This window comes from Hippichthys cyanospilos, chromosome 1, assembly GCF_059441005.1.
Source record: "Hippichthys cyanospilos isolate Australia breed blue-spotted pipefish chromosome 1, RoL_Hcya_1.0, whole genome shotgun sequence".
Lineage (NCBI taxonomy): Eukaryota > Metazoa > Chordata > Actinopteri > Syngnathiformes > Syngnathidae > Hippichthys > Hippichthys cyanospilos.
The window spans coordinates 4832432-4854305 of record NC_142369.1 but is presented as its reverse complement, the minus strand read 5'-3'; the positions used below and the strand labels follow the sequence as shown (position 1 = coordinate 4854305).

General features: G+C 45.7%; 1 protein-coding gene across 1 annotated transcript; it reads left to right on the top strand.

Annotated features, from left to right (window-relative positions):
- The first annotated feature begins 230 nt into the window (after positions 1-230).
- LOC148428719 (kinesin-like protein KIF1C) lies at positions 231-21836 on the top strand. Its single transcript, XM_088417398.1, has 27 exons — positions 231-460; positions 3662-3775; positions 3851-3927; positions 5286-5364; positions 5426-5526; positions 5811-5876; positions 5947-6125; positions 6848-6959; positions 7021-7098; positions 7161-7226; positions 7319-7397; positions 8461-8539; positions 8601-8749; positions 11058-11257; positions 12170-12249; positions 12323-12398; positions 13385-13464; positions 13554-13648; positions 13995-14078; positions 14141-14321; positions 14407-14479; positions 14551-14649; positions 14718-14879; positions 15563-15841; positions 17324-17437; positions 17513-17705; positions 19049-21836. The coding sequence occupies exons 2-27, from the start codon at positions 3670-3672 to the stop codon at positions 19753-19755; spliced, it is 3594 nt and encodes a 1197-aa protein (XP_088273524.1). The 5' UTR covers positions 231-460; positions 3662-3669; the 3' UTR covers positions 19756-21836.
- The last annotated feature ends 38 nt before the right edge of the window (positions 21837-21874 follow it).

Here is a 21874-nt window from a genome sequence, read left to right as displayed (position 1 = left end):
ACATGCTAGTTTGGGTTCCTTTCGCAGGAAGCTCCCTATAATATAGCACGGCAGCCAGCCTTTCAAAATAAAAGGCATGTCCGGTGTTCCTTTCCGGTTTAGGCAGTAACAGGACTCCTCCTGGAAGTTGGGCGGGCTCGCGCTGGTCTCGTGGCCGAGCGTCGTGAACGCGCCCGCGCTCAGGCTCAGGCACCCGCCGCGCGGCCACGCCACCGGCCAGGCTCCCCTCACCCCCCCACCCCCGTCTCCTTCCTGTTGTTCCAACTTGCATTTTCCCCCCCTCCAAGGTCCACCTTGGCCGCCGCCTCCCGCGGCGACGACTGAAGGAGCAGCGGCGGAGCGCCCAGGGCCGCCCGGTCTCCTTTCCTCTCCTCCCCCAGTCGACCGGGTTCCTCCGAGTCCGGCGAGCCTTCCGCTCGGCCGGCTGGCCCTCAAAACTTTTCCAGCGGACGGTGACGTCGTAAGTTCTCCCAACTTTTCGCATTCGGTGACTCCTCGCCAACTTTTTGGGACGGTGCGTCCCGGTACCGACGGGCCGGGGGAAGGAGCGGAAGCGGCGCGCGGCCGCTTCCGGACATGGTGGCGGTGGTGGTCGCCGTCGCCCGCACGCACACATTACGACACGCGACGCCGGCAGGTAGAAACCAGTTGGGTGACGTCACAGACGCGACGTCTGTTATGTAAGAGTTGATCGAGTTGCCTCGCGCTTCACAGGTTCGGGATTCGAAACTCCATTCTCAGACTTCTTGTGTGGACTTTGCGTGTCACGTTCCCTAAACACGTCACCAGCTTCCATGGTTCATGGGGGGGGGGGGGGGTGATGAGCCCTTGTTTGTTTCCTGCATGTGCCCTCTGACCCGAAGTCAGCCAGCTGACCTGTGACCCTGATTTAGGGACCACTCTCCGCTTGGAAGCTTGTTGCTACCATCGCTAGTTTTTATTCAAGTTTTGCGTGGCGCTTCTGAGATTCCACTTTGGAATCTGGGCTTTCGGCCTTCCGTTGTGTGGTGCGGAAAATTCCTCCCGCATTCCTAAAGCATAGATGCCGGGCTGCCTACACACACACACACACACACACACACACACACACAGCACGTGCTTTGCCTTAAACTTGCGACCGGTCCGGGGTGACAGTTCACGGATCTTTAATAGGACCAAACATGTGCTCTGAGTCCATGAGTGGGGATGAGCCATGGGCTGATACCATACATACGCACTGCCATGGTATTATATATATATTTTTTTTCATTGAACACAAATTTTTGGTAAACTAAATATTCAACATTTGGTACATTAAGAAATGTGTGCCGCGTTAAGCATAAATAAATACATGTAGATTGTTGGTTCAACTCTGCAAGCACTTATGATAGCGTATCATCAAACTGCTTCCACGAATGTCCATTGGGAGGCACACCTTTTTTTTTTTTAATGAAATATGAAATATGTTTATAGCCAAGTACCCCTTAACCAATGCAAACGTTTGCGTGAGAAAAAGATAATTTATGAAACTTCAGAACTTTTCAAACTTCATTTGTATTGGTCCACAAAAAAAAAAATCAACATAAAGTGTCGGACCTTTTCTCAAAAAATAAATAATTGTAATCAATATTTGTCCACAGAAAATATCAAGCATAGACTGTCCTCTTTTGGCATTTCGAAAAACAAAATCATTAATTATTAATAAATATTTGTCCACAGAGAATAGTCATCATAACGTGTCGGACCTGTTCTCAAAAAGTAAAAATTATAAGTAAATATTTGTCCATGAAAAATACTAAGCATCAAACGTTCTCAATATTTATGTAACTTTAAAACAACTTCAAATGTGTTATTCTTTTGTAATGCTGTCCAAAAATAGTTACAAGCACACCATCAATATTAACCATAAAATATTAACATTACTATTATAAAACATTTATTTTTTCTTTTATTGAAAAAAAAGATGCTCATTTTATACTATAAAAAATCATCTTGCAGGCCAGAATCAGCATCGAACATCCCTGCTAAAACATACATCCTTGTGATTTACATCCTTGTGATTTATTATTTATACCTATTATTTATGTCTTTTTTTGTATATTTATGGTATCTGTAAAAAAAAAAAAAATGGTGGTATCAAACCTCCCTACTAAAACCATATATCCTGGATGTTATACAGTATGTCCATTTTTTTTTTTTTTTTGGGGGGGGGTGTATAAAAAGTGGCTTTATTGGGATCAGTGAGTACTCAAGGGTCGGGTATTCAGACTGGTATCAGTATGGACAAATAAAGAGGTATCGAACATCCCTACTCAGTCGGTCTCTATCTCTCCCCCTCCCTTTCGCTCTCTCTTTTTCTCTCACTCTTTCTCTCTAAGGAATTTGTGTTTTGAAATGATTAGTGGTTTTTGTTACTTGGTGTTGGTGACTACTCAAAAGTTGAGTACTCATTGTGGTATCGGTCTCAATGAAAAGTGGTATTGAACAGCCCTTTTAAAACATTTACTGTATGTTATGTTATAAGTCATTGTTTTTGTTTTTTTTGGGGGGGGTTGTAAGAAGTATTAATGTTAGTAGTATCAGGGACTACTCGAGAGTTGAATGCTCTGGCTGTTATCTGAAAAAAAAGTGGTATCGACAAACTTACGATTAACAAAGAGTGTACTAATGTTATAACTCATTGTATTTTTGGGGAGGGAATTTTGTGAAACCAAAGTATTTGAGTACTTGTACAGGTATCGCTCGGGAAAACAAATGGTTTCAAACATTCCCATCCTCCGATCTCTCTTTCAGTTTTTGTGGGAGTGGAAGAATTTTGTGTTTCAAAAGTAGTAGTGGTATCGTTACTTAATCGGGGACTATTCAAGAGTACTCGGGATGGTATCGGTCTCGAACATCCCTTCTCCTTTTCTTTACGTCCAAACCCCAGTCCTGGAGGGCCGATATCTTGCATGTTTTCAACGTTTCTCTCGCCAACACACCTGATTCAAATGACTCACTCATCGGCAAGCTCTGTAGGAGCTTGATAACGATCGTAAATTTTTTAATTTTTGGAGAGAGAAAGATTGAAAACATGCAGGCAATTGGCTTTCGAGGGCTGGAATATGACAATTTGATTTTTTTTTAAGATTTAGTTTATTTTTTTTGTGTAGATAAAATGCATTAGTGGTATCGCTACTTGGTATCATTGACTACAGAAGAGCTAAATACTCTTGTTGATCTAGATCTGGGAGGGGAAAAAAGTGGTAACATCTCTAATATTGACCCACACTTTATAAAGTGGGGTTGCGTTGCCGTGGCGACCGCCGAACGCTTCCACAGGACAAAAGCTCAGCAAACACGCTGGCCGCAACACCCAAGTCGCCGGAGTGCTCGCTAAAGTTAGCGTGTGTGGCTAAAGCGGCGCTCACTCGGCATCCCAGCGATGTGCGTGTGTGTGCTTGTGTGTATTTTTAGCCGCATGTTGTTGTGACTGGGCCGCACTCCGCCACTTGTACCGCCACTGATCGATACGCGCACAAGCGCACGCGCAAGAATGTCGCCAGGTGACTGCGGGGGCCCGAGGCCAGGGCGTGGGAAGCGCCACGTCGAGCAGGCAGGCGCCCAGGGAGGGGGGGGCAGCCGCACTCAAGGAAATCGACCTTTCACCTTTGACTTTGCCTCTCTGATTGGCTCCCATAAGGCAGTGAGATGGCGGGTGCTTCGGTCAAGGTGGCGGTGCGAGTGCGCCCCTTCAACGCCAGGGAGACGGGGCGCAACGCCAAGTGTGTCATCCAGATGCAGGGCAACACCACCTGTAAGAGGCCGCGCGCGTGCGTGCAGGCGCCCGCACGTGCAGGCGAGCGCGCTCAGCTTTGTGTCCTCCTCTCAGGCATCGTCAACCCCAAACAGCCCAAAGACGCGGCCAAGAACTTCACCTTCGATCACTCCTATTGGTCGCACACCACGGTAATGTTACACACGCTCGTGTACGGCTGTACTTGTCTGGACGTTCGTTGACATAATACACAGGTGTCAAACATAAGGCCTGGGGGCCTGACACATCATTTTATGTGGCCCGTGAAAGACTGATTTGACTTCAAGTTTCTGGCTTAAATAACAAATTTACAAGTTGTCTCCTTTTCTCTCCTTCCTTCCTTCCATTTCTTCATTCCTTCTTTCTATCCTTTTCTCTTATTCCTTGCTTCACATTCATTCCTTCCTTTTTGCCCCTTCCTTCCATTACATCCCTTTCTTCTTTCTTCTCTCCTTCCTTCCCTCTTCTTTCTATCCTTTTCTCTTACTCCTTCCTTCACATTCCTTCCTTTTTGCCCCTTCCTTCCATTACATCCCTTTTTTCTTTATTCTCTCCTTCCTTCCCTCTTCCTTCCTTTCCTCTCTCCCTCCTTCAGTTGTTCTCTCTTTTCCCTCTTCCCTTTTTCCACCTTGCTTTCTTCCCCTTTCTTCATTCCTTTGTTTTTCTTCCTCCCCTTTTCCCTCCGTCCCTCACAGTCCTTTTTTTTTTCTAATTTTCTTTCCTTCCTTCTCTGATTCCTTCTTTCATTCCCTCTCTCCTCTGTCCTCCCTTTCTTCCTTTCCTTCCTCCTTCAATTGTTCTCCCTTTCCTGCTTCCACCTTCCTTTCTTCCCCTACTATCTTAACTTCCATCACATCCCTTCCTTTTTTCTCTCCTCCTTTCCTTCCTTCCTTCCTTGTCCTTTTCTCTCGCTCCTTCATTCGTTCACATCCGTTCCTCTGCTTTTCGCTACTTCCTTCCTTCCTTCCTTCCTTCCTTCCTTCCTTCTGTTTTTCTCTCCTTTTCTCTTCTTCCTTCCTCCTCCGCATCCTGCCACTCATCGCACTGACTCTAGATAAAATTATTATCAATACAATTCCTATAAGTATACCTAAAACTGTATCCTTTTTAGCATTAATAAAAGTTTAAAAGCAACATAAATCAACAACTGTTAACTACTTTATTGCAGCGTGTATACTGGTTACAGGTTTGTCTAAACCGGAAAAAAGTGCATTTAAGTGCCTGACAAAACAAAATGATGGCAATCCTTATTTTATTGCAATTACACTTCACATGGCCAAAACAAAGCCTTTCCCCTGTGGTCCCCCCCAAAAAAGGGGTTCCGCCCCAGTATTTGAGGAGGACTTCCCCAACCTCAAGCAAAATCCAATTCAAACCTAGACTCTAAAAGCAAGTCTTGACACATAAAAAATGTCTGACCCTTTGGGGTTCATGCCACAAAGACAGTAAAACCCAGAATTTGGTCCCCAACATGTTACAAAAACACCATATTCACTTGTGTGTGTGTCAGGCTGACGAAGCGAACTTTGCGAGCCAGCGTCAGGTGTACCAGGACATCGGCGAGGAGATGCTGCTGCATGCCTTTGAAGGTGAGCTGTCATGTCCGCTGCAGCAACAAAAAGCGGGCGCTCACTCATTTGTCCGGCACAGGTTACAACGTGTGCATTTTCGCCTACGGCCAGACCGGAGCGGGAAAAAGCTACACCATGATGGGCAAGCAGGAGGCAGGCCAGGAAGGAATCATTCCGCAGGTGGAGCAGCACCATTTTTCCACAATCTTTTTTTTTTCTTTAGCATCTGTATAACAGACAAATGTTTTCCTCTGAGTGCCACATACAGGTCGGGCCCTGCCATTTATTACAAATAAGTCCTAAATTCAGTTTTTGTTTGGTTCATAAAGGTCAGGGAATTAAGTTTGAATTTTTTTCTTGAGCCCTCAAGAAGGCCTTTACAAAGCATGCGTGTCATATAAAATGAGTATGCCAGAGTGGGTATCAGTGTGAAAAGAAGTTTTAACTCCCTTTGTTGTGTTCAGCTTTGCGAGGACCTGTTCCAGAGGACCGCGGCCAACACCGATCCCGATCTGACCTATTCGGTGGAGGTAAACCCCCTCGTCATGCCGCACGCTTGCGTCGGAAGCACGCGCCGGTCTGATGGTCTTCCCCCCGCAGGTGTCCTACATGGAGATCTACTGTGAGCGCGTGCGGGATCTGTTGAACCCCAAGTCACAGGTGACTCTGCGAGTGAGGGAGCACCCCATCCTGGGACCCTATGTGGAGGACTTGTCCAAGTTGGCTGTGACCGGATTCCCTGACATTCGGGACCTGATGGACGCCGGGAACAAAGCCCGGTCAGTTTTTTTTTTTTTTTTCCCATTGCAAATGTTGCTGGACCTGATTTGGTGGAAATGTGATCAGATTGAGATGTCCCCCTGCTGGGCATGGGCTGATAATCAGATTGATGGTTTACTCTGGTGTTAAAAGGCCAAGTTTTTTTTTTTTTTTTTCATGTAACATTGCTGAATATGATTAGCTGTTTGCCATGTTGACTCTACCTTTTTAAATACACGTTCCTGGCATACGTGGAAGATAGGGGGAGGTTTTTATCTGAATCCATTCAGATCAAAGCATCATCCTGAAGCACATGACACGTTTACGTGTCCAAACCAATCAATATGCAGAATTTTGATGTCATTCGCTTCTGGGAGATGATTAGACAAAGCTTTACCATTCAATCAAGTTATGACGCTTTGCACGCCATTCATACCTTTTTTGGATCTTAGGAGATGGCTCTCAAAACACACGTAAGTGTTCATTTTTGATCAAAAACACAAATTTATGCTCATGCTATTCAATCAAGCGCATTTTCTTTACAGGTTCAAGGGTTATTTTAATATGGTGATACTGTGACAGTGTGATACTTTTGCTCAAGGTTATCACAGTGTCAGAATCTGATGAGGGCCCATGTCTAGCCAAGTAGCGATCGCCAGCGGGCCAACTTGATGAAAACAGGCCGTGATAAGATGACTTTACCGAGCTTGATCGATTGTTATGTGTCTGACGGGACCGACAGGACGGTGGCGGCCACCAACATGAACGAGACGTCGTCGCGCTCCCACGCCGTCTTCACCATCGTCTTCAGCCAGCGGCGGCGAGACCTCCTCACCCAGTTGGACACTGAAAAGGTGAGCGCGCATGCGCAGCACTGGGCGCGCATGCACCCACTTGACACGTGCATCTTCTCAGGTCAGCAAGATCAGTCTGGTGGATCTGGCGGGGAGCGAACGCGCCGACTCCTCGGGGGCCAAAGGCACCCGACTCAAGGTCGGAGAACACTTGAGAGAGAACGGACGCATTTGGGCGCTAACTGTGACTTTTGCGTGCAGGAAGGAGCTAACATCAACAAGTCTCTAACAACCCTGGGCAAAGTCATCTCTGCTCTGGCCGAAATGGTACGAGCTCCCTTCCCTCATTTTTTTTCAGTTCCCATTCCACAATTGCTTGAATCTTGAATTTCCATGTTTCCGTCACTGGCGCGGTGCAGCAGAGCAGCAAGAAGAGGAAGAGCGACTTCATTCCTTACAGAGACTCGGTGCTGACGTGGCTCCTCAAGGAGAATTTGGGTGAGCCCCACCAGCAAGCATGAGAACATCTCCTCACTAGCCGCCTCTCAAGGCTGCACGATTATGTCCTAAATAATAATCACAATTATTTTGGTCAATATTGAAATCATGACTATTCATCATGCTTGATCAAACATATCTGTTTATTGCCCTTTTTAAACAGCCAGTATATACTGTCAACATAGCTTAAAGGATTGATACTTACAAATAATAATAATACACTAAAAATAAATGAAGTAAATAATTCAAACAAATGCACCCAAGACATGGTAAAATAATGGCACACAGGGCAACACAGCTAACATACTTGCTGAGTGCAAAACAATGAAAAATGTCATTTTCAGTCATTTCAAACCCAATTTATTTCATTTTTTTTTTTTTGCAACTTTTTGGGTCTCATTTGGCAGCTAGTATGGTACGTATGAGGATTCGGGTGAGCAACTCAATGCCATTTCATACTGGGAAATAATATACTGAACATGCCTGCGTGTTTAGAAATGACAGCAGCACCAACATATTTTCAACATAACAGTGACACGGATTGTTAGAATACTGCAGCAAGAAAACAGTAACATACCTGTTGTGTTTACTCGTCTTTAGAAATAACAGCAGCACGGATATATTTTCAACATAAGTGACACATTTGGATTGTTAGAATACTGCAGCAACAGAACAGTAACAGGCCTGTTCTGTTTACTTGTGGATAGTGCCCCCCAGTGGTAAGTAAAATAGCAGGGGGGTGAACACTTACCGGTTTTGCCAGATTTGGACGGTTTTAAATAACCGTGACTTTCAAAATCGCGATATATTGCCATAGTGGTTATCAGCCCATGCCTACATGCATACTATATCACATTAGAGATATGAATAATAATGCTAATCCTTGTAAATGGTATGATAGTACGGTGCTTTTTTTGCATATGAGTTTATGTTATTCAAACACAGATATGTGAAAAAAATTGGTCTGGGTTTGAGTTATGCAGGTATTTTTTTGGGGTGGGGGTGGGGGGGTTGCTAATTGCAAATGGATTCCTCAGGCGCCCAATCCCACATGCGTTTTCAGGCGGGAACTCTCGCACGGCCATGATCGCCGCTCTCAGTCCCGCCGACATCAACTTCGAAGAAACACTCAGCACTCTGAGGTGAGAGCTCCTGGCGCTCCCTACCGCGGACCGGAACCTCTTTGACCCCAGCCCGCCGCAGGTACGCCGACCGAGCCAAGCAGATCCGCTGCAACGCCATCATCAACGAAGACCCCAACGCCAAACTCATCCGAGAACTGAAAGGGGAAGTGGAACGTCTGCGCAGCCTGCTCTTCGCCCAGGGCCTGCACGAGCTCATCCACAACCAAGGTACGCTGCACTCCATCGTCCGTGCTCATCGCGTTCCTTGCGTGCGCCGCTCTCGCATTGTTCCACATCGGCGCCACCCGACTTGATTTGCTTGCTAGGTTCCCCTGCAGGGTCCTGGTGACTTTAGAGTAGTACTTTTCAGTCCTGGGGAGGGCGTATGACCCAGGAACAGGCTTTGCTGTTGCTGTGTCAAGTGTAATAGAACCTCCACAACACCAGGTGGTGCAGTGGCGCTCTCATTGGTACAGTTTTTGTATGCAAAATTCAGCTTTAAAAATCAATTTTTTACCTTTTTTTTTTCAGGGTAAAATGTTGTCTGTATGTGTTGGTACTCCTGTGTTAATGCTCCAGGTCAATTGACATTTGTTATTTGTTGATTTAATAATGGGCATTTAATAATGGTGGAACAGTGATGATCACGTCCGCCTCACAGTTAAAGGGACCCGAGTTGAAATCCACCTCGCTACGGCCAGAGTTGGCATGTTCTCCTTGAGCCCGCGTGGGTTCTCTCCAGGCGTTCTGGCTTCCTCCCGCACTCCAAAAACATGCATGGCAGGTGATTTGGACATACTAAATTATCCTTGGGTGTGATTGGTTGCGTGATTGGGTGTGATTGGTCGTCCGTGCCATGCAATTGGCTGATCAGCGTCTCTCGAAAATGGATGGATAATATAATAGGTCTTTTTTTTGCATCAAACGGTTCAATTGGTCACAAATGCTTCTGGTTAAAATAATTATTTCAGAAAGCTTTTTCTGTTTCAAATCAACCTGTAAGCCAGAGGATCAACAGGTACCAGACCGTACTCTAAATAATTATGTTTTGGAACTGATTTAGTTTATCCTTTAACAGTTCATTCAATTGTGCTTTGTTTGGCATGATCTCAGTTTTTTAGTGCAGCCTCTGGCCGCTGTCAATATTACATTTTTGTAGTGAGGAAGGACAGTGCGGCTTGAGTTGCGTTTAGTTCCTTAGCATTTTCGTTTGCTCCAGGTATTTCCCTTTGGTATATGTTAGGTATACGCACAGGTTTTGCATTGATAAGTACTTATTCGCTTCTAATTAACGTTTTGTATCGAAATGAATAGCAGTTTGTCGTTAATAGTGAGCTCATATAATGAGCTCATATAATTGAGAAGCACTGCTGTAGAGTGACCGCATCATATTCTGACAGCTACACTATTGGTTCGGAATTCCATTGTTATTCTACTGGATTTGCGGCACAATGGTACCTTGACAGATGAGTAGGACTCGGGGGCGCCCTGACTCATTCTATGAAAGGCCACAGGCAGGATAAAAAACATGAGAGGAAAATCTATCGTCAAATCTTTAACACTGACTGGAGAACTGGCTGTGTAACTGTAGAACCACATACATGGTGTTATCTTTAAGAGTAAATAACAAAACAAACAAAAAAAAGAATCAATATGAGTGCAGTCAAAGGTAGACCAGTGCCTGACGAATGACGGGCCAGAAGAGAAAATAAAGGTCAAATGTCGGCCTCTAGCGGTGGCGGAAGATAGGCTAACAATACACACACGGACCAATGATAGCAAATCCGTCTGGCTTGAAAATAATTGCAGGTCGTCAATGACAGAATTAGGGCGGGGCTCTGTCGAATGTCAGACCAGCAAAAAATATGTATGGTGCCCACCTATAAGTGGCCCACAAATGCTCCCCAGACTGCACTTTGAACACCATGGATCGGATTCGTTTCCCATTGACTCATACTGTTTAGCAAATTCATTTTCAAAGCTAAATTTTATATATATATATATATATATATATATATATATATATATATATATATATATATATATATATATATATATATATATATATATATATATATAATAGTATATATATATATATATAATAGTGTATATATATATATATATATATATATATATATATATATATATATATATATATATATATATAAAATAGTATATATATATATAGGACACTTAGTTGCTTATTTAAAAATCTGAATTCATGGAAAATGATGACTACCAATTATTTTAAACAATTATTGTTTAATTTGTGTTAGGGAGTTTGGCGGTAAAATGCTTGTGTAGTAATCCCTACATAAGGTTACGAATAATTTTTCTGCAAATGTTCTGCCCTTCAGCAAGAAAGGTACGATCAATATTTGCAAAAAAATGAGCAGCGGCCCCCAGGCCTGGACATGTCCTACATGGACACGTGTGCACGTGCATGCGCTATGTTTAGCGACTGGTATTTGCAGATGTGCACGTGCACGTCACCCTGACATTCCCATTGTAATGTGACACTTCCCTCCTCTGCCAGCCAACAACGGAGTCTCCTTCTCAGGGGGCGTGTCCTCAGCGCCCACGATCACAGCCAATGGGACGGCCCATCCAAAAGACTCCGCCCCTTCAGGTGTGTTTGAACTCAATGAGTCCCAGGATGCCGATCACCATCTGGCCGGGGAGGCCCAGGTCGCCACGGAGACCATCAGTAAAGAGGAGGCGGCTGAGAGACTGCTGGTATGACGATGATGATGATGATGATGATAATGTAGATCACAGGTGTCAAAGTCAAGGCCCGGGGGCCAGATCTGGGCTGCCGCATCATTGATGTGGCCTACCAAATACCGATTTGACTTCCAAGTTTCTGACTTAATTACCAAACTTGCAAGTTGTCTCCTTTTCTCTCCTTGTTTCCTTCCTTCCTCCCTCCCTTCCTTTCTTCCTTCACATGCCCTGTATGTATGCCCTTTCTTCCTTCCTTCCTTCCTAGCTTCCTTCCTTTCCTCTTCTCTCCTCCCTTCATCTGTGCTCCCTTTCCCCTCTTCCTTTTTACACCTTGGTCTTCCCCTTCCTTCATTCTTTCACATTCCCTCTTCCTTTATTTCTTCCTCCCTCCCTTCTCCCTTTCCTTCCTTCGTTCGTTCCTTCCTTCCTCCATTCCTTCCTTCCTTCCTTCCTCCATTCCTTCCTTCCCTCCTACTTCTCTCCTTCTTTCCTTCACATCCCTTGTTTCCTTCACATCATTGCTTCCCTTTCGCTCCCTTCCTTCCTTCCTTCCTCAACTTTTCTCTCTCCTTCCATTTCTCTTCCTTCTTTCCTTCCCTCCACTCCAACACCCTTTTTCCTCCTTCCTTCCTTCACATTCTTTCCTTCCTTTTTTCTATCCTTTACTCTCATTCCTTCATTCAACACATAGTTGTTTCCAAACTCTCATTTGAACAATTTTTACCGGCCTCTGATTTCAAAACCTAGGGTAGTGTGTGTGTGAGGAACACACTTAAATTTTGATTGCCTTAACGACCATTCCGGCACTCTGACAGAAAATAGAACTACAATGTGGCCCAGCATAAAAATGACTTTGACACCCCTGATGTAGATGATGTCACACACACACACATATTCCCTGACGCGCATGTGTGCGCGTGTCAGGAGACAGAGAAGATCATGGCTGAGCTCAATGAGACTTGGGAGGAGAAGTTAAGGAAGACGGAATCCATCCGTTTGGAAAGGTGAGCCCAGTCCAGCCCGTCGGAACATCTTCCAACTTTTCGTTTGCATCCTAAACGTGTGCGTGCATGGCAGGGAGTCACTCTTGGCCGAGATGGGCGTGTCCATTAAAGAAGACGGAGGGACTCTGGGTGTCTTCTCTCCCAAAGGGGTGAGGTTTTTTTTTTTTTCAGATGCATCTGAGCTGATGCTCGGCGATATTAACATTGAAAAAGCTGGCTACATGCATGTCAAATCAAGCACTTTGTCCTACCACCAGGCAGCAATGTTCCCCACATGTTTGCATGACAAAAAGAGCCTCTGCTTTTCTCACCCTAACCCAGTGGGCCACCGTGTTACGAGATTAATCCGTTCCGCAGTTGGGCTCGTAAGGCAAATTCGTCGTGTAGCGGGCAATCCAAACCTATGTTAAATTGCTAATGGTTTTAGAACCCCAGGTAAAAACACCAACATTGAATATACATATTAAAGATCGGTATCAAAATGGTATAGTAAGTGCTATGTATATATAATATACATGTATACAATCAGAAAACATGAACTAGAGCTGCTTGTTTTTGGGTTTTTTTTCCATTGGTTTTAACTCAGCAAGTAAGCTAGTTGTGTTTTTCAGCGTGCCAAATTGTTGCCATGTCCTGGGTACATTTCTTTAAATTATTATTTACAGTACTTTATCTAAGTTTATTATTGTTATTTGTAAGTATCAAGCTTTGAAGCTTGTTTATAAACTGCTTGTGTAAAAAAGTGCCATAAATAGCACTAATTCAACCTTAGAAGATTATTTCAAAAAATTTGTAGGAAGGATCACTTGATTATTTGTTGGAATAATCAGTTAGGATGTTCGACAGCCCAATCCAAATAATATATCTTTGTTGTGACAAACACTAATTAAATGTTCTTGCACTCCACACTGTAAGAAATATTTGATTTCTTTTTTTTTTTTGAGTTTTCAATCAACAGAATCAGGACATCCTGAGAGTTTTTGTACATTTGGCATGATATTCTTTCAGTAGATAGCAATTTTGTGACACTTCAATGTTTGGTTCAAATCGGTTTGGAAACAACCTTGATCTTTGACGGCACATAACCTGGGCTTTTATTTTGAAAGGCTCACGTTACACGTCTGTGTGTGCTTAGACTCCTCACCTGGTCAACCTGAACGAGGACCCTCTCATGTCCGAGTGCCTCCTCTACTACATCAAAGAAGGATTCACCAGGTTGGACCTTCTCTTCTTGGTGCTTGCGTGCTCCCGAAAGAAGAGGAGACATTTGAAAGCCTTCGCGTTTGTGTGTGCTTGCGTGACAGGGTGGGACAGCAGGACGTGGACATCAAGCTGTCCGGTCACTTCATCAAGGAGATCCACTGTGTCTTTGTGAGTGAGACCAACGAGCAAGGAGAAGGTGAGCCCGAGCGCCACAGAGTGTGTGAGTCCCTTTGTGTGATCGTCTCTCCGTGCGCACAAATGGTCCCTGGGCCAACGTTTGGACACCTCTGGTTTAGCCTTCGCAAATTTGCATGGTTGATTGTTTTTGGAACTTACAATCTGTTTTTGGCCAAAAATATGTTGACTATAAAAACGTTTCTTTTTCGCCACCATGAAGCAAGTCAATTTTCGCAGGGCTTGGTCTCAGTACCGCAAATGGTTGGCGTTTTCTTGAATGTTCTGTTCTGCTTCTGCTGAAGAAAAAGTTTTCATCCTTCACGCCGTGCCCTTTACGGGCCAATGCGTTTTGTCATGGTTTGCAGTTGTGGTCACTCTGGAGCCGCTGGTGGGGGCGGAGACTTACGTCAACGGGAAGCAGATCAGCGAGGCGGTGGTCCTCAAGCAAGGTAAGCTGCAAGCGGCAGAAGGGCCAGGGCGGCGCTTCCTGCTGACGTCTTTGCCATCCCAGGGAACCGCATCGTGATGGGCAAGAACCACGTGTTCCGCTTCAACCACCCGGAGCAGGCCCGGCTGGAGCGGGAGCGCAGCGCCACGGCCGACCTGCAGGGGGAGCCGGAGGACTGGACCTACGCCCAGAGGGAGCTCCTGGAGAAACAAGGTGTGGACATCAAACTGGACATGGAGAAACGGTACGTCTGCCCGCGACCTTTTTGATCCCCGGCGTGCGGGTGGCTTATATTGACAGCTGATGAAGGGTTGATTGACACCTTGCAGGCTTCAGGACATGGAGACGCAGTACCGCAAGGAAAAAGAGGAGGCCGACCTGCTGCTGGAGCAACAGCGGCTTGTGCGTCCCGCTTCGTCGTCATCATCAACAGTGCACACTTGACTTGTGTATGTATCTTTGTGTGTATAAAGTACGCGGACAGCGACAGCGGCGACGATTCAGACAAACGCTCGTGCGAGGAAAGCTGGAGGCTCATCTCCTCCCTGAGAGAGAAACTACCCGCCAACAAGGTAGAAGCACCTGCGTCACCTGTCTGCCGGTCACCTCTTTTGGCTGACTGTGTGTGTGTGTGTGTCAGGTGCAGTCCATCGTGAAGCGTTGCGGTCTTCCCAGCAGCGGCAAGAGGAGGGAGCCTCAAAGAGTCTATCAGATTCCTCAGAGGAGGCGGATCAGCAAAGACCCCAAACGCGTCACCATGGAGGATCTTCGCTTGCAGGCCGTCAAAGAGATCTGCTACGAGGTCCCTCTCACACACACATACACGTGCCCACACACACTTTTGACCGCTTGACACTTCTACGCAAGAGGATTAACGCTAATGGACAAAATATCCATAAGTACATCTTCTTCTATTATAAGCTATTATTAGTGACTTTCCAAACAATCAGCAACTCATGCCACATTGAGTTTGGTGCTCTGTTTCAAGATGTTTTCAAAGCACTAGCTTCACGGACGTCATGGCCGTTAAAGGAACCCAGATACATTTCCTGCATCAAACTATTTCCTAGCGTGTTGATTTTTGTTGAAGGATCACACATACCACGACGTAGTTCGAACAATCGAATTAATCTACTCTAGACAGAGGAGCAAAAGTACACAGGATCCTAGACTATGTATACAGCGGGTCGCAGCCAAAGTGGTAAAATATCACTTTTTCCACACCCAGTTCCACTTTTGGAGGAAGTCTTTTGTTTCTTTTGTAGGCGAGAACCAGGTCAGGCGTCCCCAGGGCTAATAATATTCCTGCTCTTACACTGAAGTCACGTCCATTTTTATTAGAATAGCACAGTTTCATGAACACACTAATTTACCAATACATTGCATTGATAAAAGCACATATTTCCATTACGGTATGCGCATCTGTTGGGACAGTTTATCCCGGGTCGTTAGCGAAAGTCACAGAGAGCCTTGTCTTCTCCCCAGGTGGCGCTGGGAGACTTCCGCCACTCCCGGCAGGAGATCGAGGCGCTGGCCATCGTCAAGATGAAGGAGCTGTGCCGCATGTACGCCAAGAAGGACGCCAACGAGAAGGACAGCTGGAAGGCGGTGGCGCAGGACGTGTGCGACACGGTGGGCATCGGGGAGGAGAGGAGCCCCCCCTCGGAGGACGGAGGGGGAGGAGGAGGAGGAGGAGAAAGCGGCGAAGGAGGGACGGCCTACGACTTGAAGGCTCACATCGACAAGCTCACGGACATCTTGGAGGTAAGAAGAGAAGCTCGGCTGTGTCGGCCATATTGAATGCGGCTGCACTTCACACACACTGTATACATTTTGGTATTGTCACAGTTTGTTGCCGGAAGCACCGGGAAACCTTATCAACAACATATGTGGTAGCTTTTATCTCATTATCTTTACTCTCTTCTTGTATTATTTACAATAATATGATCGATGTTGCCTTCATTAGTCAATGCATATGTGGGATTGAATTACCGTAATTCCCCAAATATAAACAAATGAAGGCAACTGGTAACTTAAAAATTAGATTTTTTTTTTTTTTAATTTACGTTATTATTTTATTTGAGACCCTTCGAGGAAGATTAATTCATCAGCCGCATAAATTGAGTTTTGACATACAGATATACCCTGTATTCTTACTTCCAATAATTATCGTAACGGGATGAGGTAGCGTAGCGGGGCATCAGTTCGCTGTTAGCATCAATTGCCTGTTGCAGCGAACAACAGCTTATGTTAGCTGAGGTTGTTACTGCATTATTTTCAATAAAAGAAGCGGGCAGGATGAACAGAAGTCCGAGTCCATTCTTGTTCACATATCTCCAGCTGATTCAATTCTTACAAAGAAAACTTATACTCATACATAGGCCAGATTCCACAAAGAGACGAAACAACGTGCGTGTCACCGACACCGTCCTTCCTCACTACAAAATTTAATATCAGCAGCGACCAGAGGCGGTGCCAAAAAACAAAGAGCTGGCTAAACAAAGCACTAATGAATGAACTTTTGAATTATGAATTTTTAAGCAATGTATATGGGGACAAAAAATAAGTTTTTCTAAAAGAGAGCACGATTTTATGAAATAAATCTAGAAACTGTTTTTAAATAACAAAAAAAAATAATTTGAAGTTTTTTGGTTGCAATTTTATTTAAAAAAAATAAGTTTAATTTATTTGATTTTAATTTATTTGAATGATAATTATACTCCTTTAAACTCTTCATTTGTCTCGGCATCGATCTAAACAGTCTTAATGTAATCAAGGGGTATTTTTCTTCCCCCATTCTTTAGATAGTACTTTCCACAAATCATCTTTATACTTCATTTCTGATTGAAACATTCGACTGGCTTATCTGATTGTTTTGTTGACCTTACCTTTATCGCAGCTCCATCTAGAGGACGCATAACGTAACGCCAGCCACATCTGGAGCTTCTATTCAATGCGCCTTACAATGCGGTGCGTCCTAAATATGAAAACAGTTTTGAAATAGGCCATTCATTGAAGGTGCGCCTTATAATCCAGTGCGCTTTATAGTGTGGAAAATATGGTATGTAACTGGAAAGTTTAAAATCTTCCGATATAGGCCTTATGAGATGAAAGACCTTTGTTTTCTCTTTGCAAAGTTATCGCGAAATGTCGCTTTGAGTCTAAAACAGGCTTGTGACATGACACATGACAGGTAACCGAAGAGGTAGGGTCTGTCATGTATGCAATGTTTTTGGTCACGTGCAGGAAGTGAAGCTGCAAAACAACATGAAGGACGAGGAGATCAAAGCACTGCGTGATCGAATGATCAAGATGGAGAGCGTCATCCCCGTCAAGGTGGAGGGCGCCGCGGCCGAGCAGGTGAGATGCCGGCGTCGCCGCTAAACCGCTGCGCTCAACGCTGCGCTCAACGCTGACCTTGTGGGCCTCGGCCAGAGCGAGCAGGCCAACGGCGAAGAAGAGGGCGGGGATGACCGCAGGGAGGACCGGGTGCAACGTCTGATGGACGAGGACCCGGCTTTCAGGAGAGGGCGCCTCCGCTGGCTGAAACAGGAACAGCAGAGGATCGTCAACCTGCAGCAGCAGAACATCGGCAAGAAGTTGCGAGGCCTCAACCAAGCAGAGCCCGGTGAGGAGAACTTAGCAGAGATCTTGTCCGGCACTTTGCTAACATACGCTGTGGCTCGCGGGAAGCAAAATGGACAAGCGGGGGCGGATTTTCTTTTTTGTTTCAGGGCTATTAGCGATATATACTGTTCAGTATAGCCCAATTTCCACCCAAATCTCTTCCTCGCTCTACTCTACTCTTAAGCTCGTTCCACTAATGTTATCTACTGTACTCTACTCGTTTGATATGTAGAATCGAGCCAAGTAGATTTCTCAATGGAAACTGGGCTTTTGTGGGGTAGATTTGCGTCCAGTAGTGCCGAGTGGATTTCTTGGTGGAAACTGGCCTATTGTTGATTAGAGTAGCATATAGTCGCTCAAATCAAAGGAAAAGGACTGCTCTTTTGAGAACCGCAAAACAGTACTTGTAGGTACGAGTAAAAGCGTGTAGAGCGGAGTAGAGCTTCTTGATGGAAACCGCTTTTGTCAAGTAGAGTAGACCAGACCGGAGTAGTCGATAACATCAATGGAAACGGACAACCTTTTTGAGAACCACAAAGCTGTAGGTACGGAAACTGCTTTTTTCAAGTAAGACTAGAAGAAATTAGCGCAGAGTCAACAACGTCAATGGAAACGGAGACCTGTGGCCTGAGCAGCCCAAGCGGCCGTCACTGGACACAAGCAAATTTCCAGGATTTAGGTGAGATCAGTAACATGGTCTGGAAAACAAATTGTCTTCAAATAGACACAACTGGAACAGAGGAGTTTAGTTAGAGAATGTTCTTAAGCCCTGTTCCTTCCCAGCCCAGAAATATTCTCGATTGTACTCCTCTTCACTCGACTCGAGAAAAGCCCAGTTTCCAACGAGAAGTTATTTAAGTAAGTTAGGTTGTTACTGCAAGTGAGTTTTAGTGAATTAGAGTTATGCGGGTATAAGTTGACCCCCCCAATATGGAGGTTGAAGATTGGGGGGAAAAAAACTTGACTTGTACACACTGAAATACCGTATACAGTAATCATTTTAAGCCTTGTAAATGACATGATAGTACTTATCTTGCAGCTGGGTTCATGTTATTCAAACTCAGATATGTGAGATGAATTTGGTCCGGTTTTGAGTGATACAGGTATAAGTCCACCCCCCTAACATGGGGGTTGAAAATGAAAGGAAGAAAAAAAAAACGTATAAAATACGGTAATTGGTCAAGCTGCACTATTACAGGCCAGATCCAATAAACAACATCCGCACTACAACAGTCGCACTAATGTCGCCGTTTCTAGCGCCATGCTCGATCAATTCCCGCCAGTTGCTTGCCAAGATCCTATGTTTATTGGTGGTCTTACTCCGGCACCGATTCCCCCCCGCAGGTCACACTGTGCACCTCCCCGGGACGGGCCGCTTCATCCCCCCCCAGGACTGCAAGCTCAAGTTCCCCTTCAAGAGCAACCCGGCACACCGCTTCTCCTGGGGACCGGCCAGCGCCGCCTTGCAGGCGCTGGGCCTGGGCGAGGGGGGTCTCCCGGGTGAGGCCGGGGGGGGAGCCGAGGGAGGGTCCGAGGAAGGGACGCCGGCCCCCGCTTTCCAGGCCCCTCCTCCGCACATTCGCAGCCCCAGCCCGCAACGCGCATGGCAACAGCGCAATCACGGCAACCAGCGGCAGCCGCGTTACCGCCGAAACTCCTTCGACGGCTCCGCCCACGGCAACGGTAACCACGGCGGCAATGAGCAGCACCAAAGGGGCGGGGCCCACCTAGGAAGACCAAGACAGAGGAGGGGGCAGTCGCCCGGGCCGGGCGGACAGAGGGGGGGAGGCGACGGCGGCTTCCATTTCAACCAACATCCTCCCCCCCCTCCTCTTCCTCCTCCTCCTCATCATCATCAGCATCTTCATCACCCATACTACAATGCCCACAATGCACCATTCCCAAACTACCACGCTGCCCCGCCTCCTCCCGCTCAAATCCTCCTGGGACCGCCCTTGACCGGGTGGGGCTTCGGCACGCCTCCGCCGCGCATGAGACGACAATTCAGCGAGCCGGACCTCAATAACCAGCAAGCCCCCTCTGACCTCTGACCTCTTAGCCTGGATTGGCTGCTCCTACATGCTGTATCCCCTCACCCGTCGTGGGGACCAGAACCCTGAAAAGCGCAAGCCCACTGAAAAGGTTAAGCTTCCCCTTCCAACCACAAAGCGGGAACCCCCCCCAAACACAAATCCCAATGAGAATCCTAAACCTGTATCCTTTTTAACAACTACATCATTTGTTACAACGTTTATACGGGTTACAGCTGAGTCTAAAACTGAAAAAAATAACCAAGTGCCTGATGAAAACGATTGCTTTTGCTTCTCTTTACCAATCGAAGTTCAACATTTCCGGTTGCGCTCAAAGTCTCTGGGATTGTGGCTGACAACCCGGGCTAAACGTAGCTCCTCCCCTGACACTTGATGCATCAGTGCAACAGAATTCCTTGACAGAAACGTGCGATTATGATCCAAGGTTTTGTGTTACGCAAGGAGCTGCAAATTTGACCACAAATTCCTCCCAAAACAAAAGCCGACGAGGCATTAATATGCGGGGGATTATTGGTGTCCGGGTGTGTTCGTGCGTGCACCGTTGCCATGGAAACGGGTCATGTCCGCGCAAGCTCTTTTACTACGTTAGCTCTCGCGGCTTACTGCTGTTAGCTTGTTGTTGTTTTTGATTTTCTTTTGATTTTGTCTTACGAGAATGGGAGCTCGGAGCTCCCGGACGCCGACAACATTGTGTACAATGGTCGAGACCGCGGGTGTCCAACTCAAGGCCCGGGGGCCAGATGGGGCTCGCCACATCATTGATGTGGCCCGCCAAATGTTGATTTGACTCCAAATATAACTGGCTAAAATACCCAACTTACAAATTGTCTGCTTTTCTCTCCTTCCTTCCTTCCTTCCTTCCTTCCTTCCTTCCTTCCTTCCTTCCTTCCTTCCTTCCTCCACATTTCTTCGTTCCTTCTTTCTCCTCTTTTCTCCTTCCTTCATATCCTTTTCTTCTCTCCTTCCTTCCTTCCCCTTCTTTCTTTTCCTTCACATTCCTTCCTTCTTTAATTCTTCCTTCCTTCCCTTTTTCCTTTCCACCCTTCCTTCTTTCATCCCCTACTTTTCTCTCTTTCCTTCCTTCACACTCCTTCCTTCCCTTTTTCTCTCATTTTCGCGCCTTCCGCTTCTTTCCTTCCTCTCCTTCGTGACTTCCTTCCTCTTCTTTTCTCTCTCTCCTTCTTTGCTTCACACACCTTCCTTTCCTCTTTCTCTCCTTTTCGCTTATTCCTTCACATTCCTTCCTATTTTTAAGTTGTCTTCAAAAAACCAGGGAACTTTTGTTCCCGGTGTGTGTTTTGACCCTTTTTTCACGGCCTGCGATTTGCAAACTAGGTGAGTATGCGACAAACAGACTTGAAATGTATTCAGGCCCTCCGACAGATAGTCCAAGTCCAAAGCGGCCCACGGTCAAAATGAGTTTGACACCCCCGTTCAAGACAAAGGGCGATATGTACAGAATGGCTTCCAAAGGTAGCAGGTCAGCCGCCTGCTAAGCAATCAAACCAAAGATGCTGAGCTTGTTTTTTTGGTTTTTTTTTTTTCTATCTTGGAGGGACTGTGAGCAAGTCTGGAGGCTGATAGGAATGCGAAAGTGAAGCTCGTGGACTTTCAGAACGTTGCGCAAAGCTGACGGAATCAGGAGGTTTTTTTCTTTTTTTTTTGCGTGATCCGGAAGTGCCGAAAGTGCAGTCGTTCATTTTTTTTTGTTTGTTTCTTTTTTTGGGTGTTCTTTTTTTTTTGCCCCTTTGTCATGTTAGCTACTAGTGGGATGTAAGCGGCGTGCGCCTGCTGAGCATGATGGGAAACGATGACCACGCCTTTAGCGTAAATTTTTTTTTCTCCGCGTGTGCTTTCTAACCTCATCCTCCTATTATCATTCATTGAGTTGTTATTCTAATGAGTCTCATAATATGTCTCGAAAGGGGGAATTACTGTATGTTGGGTGCTGCTTGTCGACGTGTATTTGAGTGCCAATCACAAAGTGAATATTGTTGGGCTTCTATCAAAGTTTTTTGTTTCATCATTGTCTTTGAACGAACTGAAAGAACTGGAGCCCAATAAATACGACAGTTTCACAATTTCCATTTCATGGCTGTTTTTGCCTCGCCCGATTTCA

Coding starts and splice junctions, on each gene's coding strand:
- LOC148428719 (XM_088417398.1), top strand. CDS start 3,670: ATGGCGGGTGCTTCGGTCAAGGTGGCGGTGCGAGTGCGCCCCTTCAAC. Junction 3,928..5,285: donor CCTATTGGTCGCACACCACG/GTAATGTTACAC, acceptor TGTGTGTGTCAG/GCTGACGAAGCGAACTTTGC. Junction 8,540..8,600: donor GAAACACTCAGCACTCTGAG/GTGAGAGCTCCT, acceptor AGCCCGCCGCAG/GTACGCCGACCGAGCCAAGC.